The 10,119-nt window shown below is 44.1% G+C and overlaps 1 protein-coding gene across 1 annotated transcript; it reads right to left on the minus strand.

Annotated features, from left to right (window-relative positions):
* Window positions 1-2,628: 2,628 nt before the first annotated feature.
* ISCA2 (iron-sulfur cluster assembly 2) lies at window positions 2,629-8,242 on the minus strand (the record flags this gene model as incomplete). The annotated part of the gene is given in 3 exon segments (XM_053689025.1): window positions 2,629-2,872; window positions 7,888-8,003; window positions 8,155-8,242. Coding segments are annotated over 3 exon segments (379 nt in total), but the record flags the coding sequence as incomplete, so codon positions are not given.
* Between the last annotated feature and the right edge of the window lie 1,877 nt (window positions 8,243-10,119).

The following is a 10,119-nucleotide window of genomic DNA, read 5'->3' on the forward strand; positions in this document are numbered from 1 at the left end:
ATATCCAGCACGGGATCGGAGATGTGGGATCACGAGCACCATGTGCGAAAAAGGAAAAACAGCGTGAGTGTTATACAACAAAACTTACACAAATGACAGACTAAACATAATAAAAAGAGAAAAGTCTCATGCTAAAAAACAGATATCCTAATCCAAATACACTAATTCTGCACTGGGTTCTACAATTCTTGGACCCAACAGAGTCATAACATAGGATGGGCAACTCTGTCATCCAGCGAGATGGATGACATTGTCAGCAGATTGGCCGTTTAGACCACTATGAATGCCATAATGTACTCATATTAGAATGTGATCGAAGACTCTCAGTGAACACTATGTGTTATTATTTCTAGGACTGAACGTCCATCACAGGAAAACTTGCCAACCGGACTGAACATTTAGGCCTCTGGGTGCCAGAGTTCCCAGTTCGTGTATCCATCTGGCCTCCTTCTGCAGCAGGGTCTTAGCTCAATTACCCCCTCTTCTCGGACTCGGCACATGGTCGATTATATGGAATCTCAAGTCCGTAACTGTATGTCTTCTCGCTAAAACGTTTTGGGCAACCGGTTGGTCAGATTTCCCACTTCGCAGGGCAGTTCTTTTACTTGACCGGTGGTTGGCCATCCGGGTCCTGGCATTGTCTATGGTCTTCCCAGTATAGAACAGCCCACATAGACAGTTGAGAAGGTAAATTACATAAGGTGTTGTACATGTACGGAAGAAATTGATCTTGGTTTATTGTCTAGTTCCTTTTTCATAGTTACTCTTAACTGTAGACACTTGGGGTAGTGATGTGGGTTGGCACGGGCCAGATTGATGAGTATAAGAAGACTATTTTTGCTTTATCTTAGGGGAGTCGTGGTCATTGAGTTAGATGTCTGATTTAGGTTTTCTTTTGCTTTCCCTCCGGCAGCAATGGGTGGTTGAGGCAGTCCGCTGATTTCAGTTATTGGATTTATTTACTTATACCCTCTGAATTTGCGGGGCACAATATTATCCTGAAGTTATGGGCTAACTTTAATTTCCCCTAAGTTAGGGATTTACTTTTTATTAGTACTTAATGCTTTGTGTTAGGAGTGTTCTAAAGTCCGGCACGATTGTGAGTATACCCCTAGATAGCTCTCCCCCCCCTCACCCCATTCTTTGTAACTACGGCACTTTGTTATTTTCTAAACTTAGTATTGAGGTTATTCCTCAGCTCTATCTAGTCATGATGTAATCTAGCGGTCACTGCAGTGCCCAGTAACTCTGTCACTTACCTGCAGTGCCCAGTAACTCTGTCACTTACCTGCAGTGCCCAGTAACTCTGCCACTTACCTGCAGTGCCCAGTAACTCTGCCACTTACCTGCAGTGCCCAGTAACTCTCCGTCACTTACCTGCAGTGCCCAGTAACTCTCCGTCACTTACCTGCAGTGCCCAGTAACTCTCCGTCACTTACCTGCAGTGCCCAGTAACTCTCCGTCACTTACCTGCAGTGCCCAGTAACTCTCCGTCACTTACCTGCAGTGCCCAGTAACTCTCCGTCACTTACCTGCAGTGCCCAGTAACTCTCCGTCACTTACCTGCAGTGCCCAGTAACTCTCCGTCACTTACCTGCAGTGCCCAGTAACTCTCCGTCACTTACCTGCAGTGCCCAGTAACTCTCCGTCACTTACCTGCAGTGCCCAGTAACTCTCCGTCACTTACCTGCAGTGCCCAGTAACTCTCCGTCACTTACCTGCAGTGCCCAGTAACTCTCCGTCACTTACCTGCAGTGCCCAGTAACTCTCCGTCACTTACCTGCAGTGCCCAGTAACTCTCCGTCACTTACCTGCAGTGCCCAGTAACTCTCCGTCACTTACCTGCAGTGTATTTTAGGATTAGAGGGAGGGGCATATGATGATGTAATCAGTAACTCTCCGTCACTTAACTGCAGTGTAAGTTAGGATTAGAGGGAGGGGCATATGATGATGTCATCAGTAACTCTCCGTCACCTGCAGTGTAATTTAATATTAGAGGGAGGAGCATATGATGATGTAATCAGTAACTCTCCGTCACTTAATTGCAGTGTAAGTTAGGATTAGAGTGAGGGGCATATGATGATGTCATCAGTAACTCTGTCACTTACCTGCAGTGTAATTTAATATTAGAGGGAGGGGCATATGATATCAGTAAATACCGGGTCACCGTTTACACAGTTGCTGTAGGAAACAAAACAGCAACAAGTACCAGACTGCTCAGTACAGAGTGAAAAGCAATAGTGTCCGATTGGATAATACACAGGCTGTGCACTATCACATGACGAAGTGCATGAGCCCATAGATAGAAGGGATTACCCTAACCCTCCACGAGACAGCTGACGCAGCATGTGACATTAGCGCACAGCCTGTGTATTAGCAAATCAGTCACAACTTGCTTTTCACTCTGTACTGAACAGTGTATGACTTGTTGCTCTTTCGTCTCTCACATTTTACTTTTTTCTTTTTTTTGGACTCTGTATTTTAGAAGACTGCAATTTTTTTGTATTGTTTTGACAACTTACTTTGCTAGGATTAAACACATAGTTGCATGCCAGCAACCACACCTGACATCCTTTCTCCCTTGGTGCATACAGCCGATACTGAAGATTATAGAAGGCCACACACAGAAATATATATTACTTTTATTTACAAATAGACACGCGATGTACAGAGTGCAGTGCCGGGCACACAGGCAGGTCACAGCTTGATGGAGAAGGAGGCTCCGCAGGAACAGCCCTGCTCCGCCTGAGGATTATTAACAAGCTGGAAGGAGCTTCGGATCAGTTCTTCTGCAAACAGCACCGAGCTGCCTTTAACTAACTCCAGAGACTGAACATCCACCACCAGCTGGGCACCTTCCTCCCCGAATACCCTGTGTAAGACAGTCCGGGATTAGAGCTGTACATAAGTATTCTTCAGTCTAGTCACAGGTACGTTACATCTCACTAAATACCCTGTACAAGACAGTCCGGCATTACAGCTGTACATAAGTATTCTTCAGTCTAGTCACAGGTACGTTACATCTCACAGACCTCACTGAATACCCTGTACAAGACAGTCCGGCATTACAGCTGTACATAAGTATTCTTCAGTCTAGTCACAGGTACGTTACATCTCACTAAATACCCTGTACAAGACAGTCCGGGATTAGAGCTGTACATAAGTATTCTTCAGTCTAGTCACAGGTATGTTACATCTCACTGAATACCCTGTACAAGACAGTCCGGCATTACAGCTGTACATAAGTATTCTTCAGTCTAGTCACAGGTACGTTACATCTCACAGACCTCACTAAATACCCTGTACAAGACAGTCCGGCATTAGAGCTGTACATAAGTATTCTTCAGTCTAGTCACAGGTACGTTACATCTCACTGAATACCCTGTACAAGACAGTCCGGTATTAGAGCTGTACATAAGTATTCTTCAGTCTAGTCACAGGTACGTTACATCTCACAGACCTCACTGAATACCCTGTACAAGACAGTCCGGTATTAGAGCTGTACATAAGTATTCTTCAGTCTAGTCACAGGTACGTTACATCTCACTGAATACCCTGTACAAGACAGTCTGGCATTAGAGCTGTACATAAGTATTCTTCAGTCTAGTCACAAGTACGTTACATCTCACTGAATACCCTGTACAAGACAGTCCGGGATTAGAGCTGTACATAAGTATTCTTCAGTCTAGTCACAAGTACGTTACATCTCTCAGACCTTACTGAATACCCTGTGTAAGACAGTCCGGTATTAGAGCTGTACATAAGTATACTTCAGTCTAGTCACAGGTACGTTACATCTCACAGACCTCACTAAATACCCTGTACAAGACAGTCCGGGATTAGAGCTGTACATAAGTATTCTTCAGTCTAGTCACAGGTACGTTACATCACACAGACCTCACTGAATACCCTGTACAAGACAGTCCGGCATTACAGCTGTACATAAGTATTCTTCAGTCTAGTCACAGGTACGTTACATCTCACTGAATACCCTGTACAAGACAGTCCGGCATTAGAGCTGTACATAAGTATTCTTCAGTCTAGTCACAGGTACGTTACATCTCACAGACCTTACTGAATACCCTGTGTAAGACAGTCCGGTATTAGAGCTGTACATAAGTATACTTCAGTCTAGTCACAGGTACGTTACATCTCACAGACCTCACTAAATACCCTGTACAAGACAGTCCGGGATTAGAGCTGTACATAAGTATTCTTCAGTCTAGTCACAGGTACGTTACATCACACAGACCTCACTGAATACCCTGTACAAGACAGTCCGGCATTACAGCTGTACATAAGTATTCTTCAGTCTAGTCACAGGTACGTTACATCACACAGACCTCACTGAATACCCTGTACAAGACAGTCCGGCATTAGAGCTGTACATAAGTATTCTTCAGTCTAGTCACAGGTACGTTACATCTCACTGAATACCCTGTACAAGACAGTCCGGTATTAGAGCTGTACATAAGTATTCTTCAGTCTAGTCACAGGTACGTTACATCTCACTGAATACCCTGTACAAGACAGTCCAGCATTACAGCTGTACATAAGTATTCTTCAGTCTAGTCACAGGTACGTTACATCTCACAGCCCTCACTAAATACCCTGTACAAGACAGTCCGGCATTAGAGCTGTACATAAGTATTCTTCAGTCTAGTCACAGGTACGTTACATCTCACAGACCTCACTAAATACCCTGTACAAGACAGTCCGGGATTACAGCTGTACATAAGTATTCTTCAGTCTAGTCACAGGTACGTTACATCTCACAGACCTCACTAAATACCCTGTACAAGACAGTCCGGCATTAGAGCTGTACATAAGTATTCTTCAGTCTAGTCACAGGTACGTTACATCTCACTGAATACCCTGTACAAGACAGTCCGGGATTACAGCTGTACATAAGTATTCTTCAGTCTAGTCACAGGTACGTTACATCTCACTGAATACCCTGTACAAGACAGTCCAGCATTACAGCTGTACATAAGTATTCTTCAGTCTAGTCACAGGTACGTTACATCTCACAGCCCTCACTAAATACCCTGTACAAGACAGTCCGGCATTAGAGCTGTACATAAGTATTCTTCAGTCTAGTCACAGGTACGTTACATCTCACTGAATACCCTGTACAAGACAGTCCGGCATTACAGCTGTACATAAGTATTCTTCAGTCTAGTCACAGGTACGTTACATCTCACAGCCCTCACTAAATACCCTGTACAAGACAGTCCGGCATTACAGCTGTACATAAGTATACTACAGTCTAGTCACAGGTACGTTACATCACACAGACCTTACTAAATACCCTGTACAAGACAGTCCGGCATTAGAGCTGTACATAAGTATTCTTCAGTCTAGTCACAAGTACGTTACATCTCACAGACCTTACTAAATACCCTGTACAAGACAGTCCGGCATTACAGCTGTACATAAGTATTTTTCAGTCTAGTCACAGGTACGTTACATCAGATCACACAGCCCTCACAAGCCGCTGTAATAAGCAGCTCCAGTACACAGTATATTTTCCTTATTACTAGACATCGTTTAAAGGGACAGTAAAGTCAAAATTAAAGTTTTATGATTCCGATAGGGCATGTAATTTTAAACAATTCCCTTTTAGCATCAAACTTGCTTTGTTCTCTAAACCTAGGTAGACTCATTAATTTACAAGCCCTTGAAGGCCGTCTCTTATCTCAGTGAATTTTGACAGTTTTTTACAGCTAGATACTGCTAGTTTATGTGTGTGTTATATAGATAACATTGTGCTCACCCACGTGGAGTTATTTATGAGAGGCCACTGATTGGCAAGTTTGTAAAATGAACTGAGATAAGGGTCAGTCTTCAGAGGCTTAGATACAGGGTAATCACAGAGGTAAAAAGTAGATTAATATAACTGAGATAAGGGGCAGTCTTCAGAGGCTTAGATACAAGGTAATCACAGAGATAAAGTGTATTAATATAACTGAGATAAGGGGCAGTCTTCAGAGGCTTAGATACAAGGTAATCACAGAGGTAAAAAGTGTATTAATATAACTGTGTTGGTTATGCAAAACTGGGGAATGGGTAATAAAGGGATTATCTATATTTAAAAAAAAAAAAAAAAAACAATTCCAGCAGTGGCTCCTGAGGAATTGAACAGTTCTGCTGTTTTGATACTAACTCTACTACATATCTGTCCCTATTTGGCTTTATCACATAACTACAAACCAATGCATTTTACAATAACATAATGACCGAGCTTAGCCTTGATATCTGCAGACTAAAGGCCGGAGAAGCTCATCTAAATTAGACAACTTGTGGGTAGCGTTTGGCTATTGAAAAACAATTGCAGCAAACAAAATGTTTTAAAAAAATGTTTAGATTTGGCTGATATGTTATTAAGGGGTTTACTGTCCCTTTACCTGCAAGGAATTCTTCTGTGGCTTAAACACAGCAGCTGTTAAACAGCCAATTCCAGAGAGGAACATAATTCATCCTGCTTCAGAGCACAAATGTATCCCCCAAAGTTTAATTACTTGTCATTCCAGCTGCCGGGCTTTAAATGCACAGGAAACTGCTCCTTAAGGTTTATTTCTGTATGTAAAATAGCTGTTTTTGTTCATTGAAACCACCACTTATTGTTCTCAAGAACATGCCCATTCAACTAGTCTGAGCCTGCAGGAAGAGAAAATCTACCTATCTTATTTCAAACAACAAGGCCAATGTATAGGTACTCACATTGTCATTACGGGTGGTGGTTCCAATGAGCAAACGGCTATTTCAATAGCAAAAACAAACAAATGATGAATATCCAGTAATCTGATATAACAACAAGTCATTGGGAACACATTTATAAAATAAATAAATAAAAAAAAACACAACAGTACGGGGTCTCTTTAAAATAACAAAGTGCTAAATACTCCACCAGTCTTGCACAGGGAGACAGCATGTCATATAAGCTACCGCCACCGGAGACCTCGGCCCCAACCTAAAACTACCCCTCCCCCCCGGAGATCTCGGCCCCAACCTAAAAAACTACCCCTCCCCCCCGGAGACCTCGGCCCCAACCTAAAAAACTACCCCACCCCCCGAGACCTCGGCCCCAACCTAAAACTACTCCCCCCCCCCCCCCGAGACCTCGGCCCCAACCTAAAACTACCCCCCCCCCCCCCCCGAGACCTCGGCCCCAACCTAAAACTCCTCCCCCCCCCCGAGACCTCGGCCCCAACCTAAAACTACCCCCCCCCCCCCGAGACCTCGGCCCCAACCTAAAACTACTACCCCCCCCTGAGACCTCGGCCCAAACCTAAAACTACTCCCCCCCCCCGGAGACCTCGGCCCCAACCTAAAACTACTCCCCCCCCCCCCCCCCCCACGGAGACCTCGGCCCCAACCTAAAACTACTCCCCCCCCCCCCCCACGGAGACCTCGGCCCCAACCTAAAACTACTCCCCCCCCACGGAGACCTCGGCCCCAACCTAAAACTACTCCCCCCCCCGGAGACCTCGGCCCCAACCTAAAACTACTCCCCCCCCCCGGAGACCTCGGCCCCAACCTAAAACTACCCTCGCCCACTAAGCAAGCTTTCCATCTGTATCCTAAGCAGCCAGGGAAATTAAGAGTAATCACGTATAGCGCTTTTAAGGGCCGTTTACTGCAAGTATCTAAGAGAGCAAGGAGGGAATTGGTGCCAACCTTGGCCCCAGCGCAAGCTATACCACCAGGGCCCTCGCCCACTAAGCAAGCTTTCCATCTATATCCTAAGCAGCCACACAAACTATCCCTTGCCGACGAAACATGCTATACCACTGCCCTCTATATGAGCTATGCCACCAGAACCTTGGGCCCATATAGGTTTATCTCACCAAGCCCCTTGCATGCCAAACAAGTCCCCCCACTTACCGGTCATCTTCACTGAGGTTTGCATCAAGAGAGAATTTGTACTGGAATCCGGAGCAGCCACCACTATCGACCTGAAGGCGCAGAAACTCAGCTCCACTTGTCACCTCACGCAGTCGCTGACAAAGGAGATTACACAGTGAGACAGACAGTAATTGAGGGGCAGGGGATAATACAGTAACACTTATAGTGCACACACAAAAGGTACATTATACCGCACCAAGTGGAACATATACTGGATCACACAGAGCAGGTAGAACAATGACTTACCCTCACACAGCTGTCTGTCAAGTGGATTTCACCATTTGTGCTCCTCTCTGAGTAAGGCCGGGCCGTCAGTGATGTAGGAAGCAGCACCCTGCAGGGGAAATAGAAGGTGCAGTGAACAAATTATCTAGGTGCTCTCTAAACCAGGGATGGGTAGGTTACCAAGTGCATTAGTGAGGGATACATTACCAAGGCATCAATAAGTCAGTTATAAGTACATTACTAAAGAAGGTAAGTACATAACCAAGGGCATCAGTTAAGCAGGTATAGGCACATTATACAGTGCATTACTAAGGCATTATGGGTACATTACATGGGCATCAGTTAAGCAGGTATAGGCACATTACACAGTGCATTACTAAGGCATTATGGGTACATTACATGGGCATCAGTTAAGCAGGTATAGGCACATTACACAGTGCATTACTAAGGCATTATGGGTACATTACATGGGCATCAGTTAAGCAGGTATAGGCACATTACACAGTGCATTACTAAGGCATTATGGGTACATTACATGGGCATCAGTTAAGCAGGTATAGGCACATTACACAGTGCATTACTAAGGCATTATGGGTACATTACCATGGGCATCAGTTAAGCAGGTATAGGCACATTACACAGTGCATTACTAAGGCATTATGGGTACATTACTTAAGGCATCAGTTAAGCAGGTATAGGCACATTACACAGTGCATTACTAAGGCATTATGGGTACATTACCTAAGGCATCAGTTAAGCAGGTATAGGCACATTACACAGTGCATTACTAAGGCATTATGGGTACATTACCATGGGCATCAGTTAAGCAGGTATAGGCACATTACACAGTGCATTACTAAGGCATTATGGGTACATTACTTAAGGCATCAGTTAAGCAGGTATAGGCACATTACACAGTGCATTACTAAGGCATTATGGGTACATTACCTAAGGCATCAGTTAAGCAGGTATAAGCACATTACACAGTGCATTACTAAGGCATTATGGGTACATTACCATGGGCATCAGTTAAGCAGGTATAGGCACATTACACAGTGCATTACTAAGGCATTATGGGTACATTACATGGGCATCAGTTAAGCAGGTATAGGCACATTACACAGTGCATTACTAAGGCATTATGGGTACATTACTTAAGACATCAGTTAAGCAGGTATAGGCACATTACACAGTGCATTACTAAGGCATTATGGGTACATTACCATGGGCATCAGTTAAGCAGGTATAGGCACATTACACAGTGCATTACTAAGGCATTATGGGTACATTACATGGGCATCAGTTAAGCAGGTATAGGCACATTACACAGTGCATTACTAAGGCATTATGGGTACATTACATGGGCATCAGTTAAGCATGTATAGGCACATTACACAGTGCATTACTAAGGCATTATGGGTACATTACCATGGGCATCAGTTAAGCAGGTATAGGCACATTACACAGTGCATTACTAAGGCATTATGGGTACATTACCATGGGCATCAGTTAAGCAGGTATAGGCACATTACACAGTGCATTACTAAGGCATTATGGGTACATTACCATGGGCATCAGTTAAGCAGGTATAGGCACATTACACAGTGCATTACTAAGACATTATGGGTGCATTACTTAAGGCATCAGTTAAGCAGGTATAGGCACATTACACAGTGCATTACTAAGGCATTATGGGTACATTACCATGGGCATCAGTTAAGCAGGTATAGGCACATTACACAGTGCATTACTAAGGCATTATGGGTACATTACCATGGGCATCAGTTAAGCAGGTATAGGCACATTACACAGTGCATTACTAAGACATTATGGGTACATTACCTAAGGCATCAGTTAAGCAGGTATAGGCACATTACACAGTGCATTACTAAGGCATTATGGGTACATTACCATGGGCATCAGTTAAGCAGGTATAGGCACATTACACAGTGCATTACTAAGGCATTATGGGTACATTACCATGGG

This window comes from Bombina bombina, chromosome 1, assembly GCF_027579735.1.
Source record: "Bombina bombina isolate aBomBom1 chromosome 1, aBomBom1.pri, whole genome shotgun sequence".
Taxonomy (NCBI): domain Eukaryota; kingdom Metazoa; phylum Chordata; class Amphibia; order Anura; family Bombinatoridae; genus Bombina; species Bombina bombina.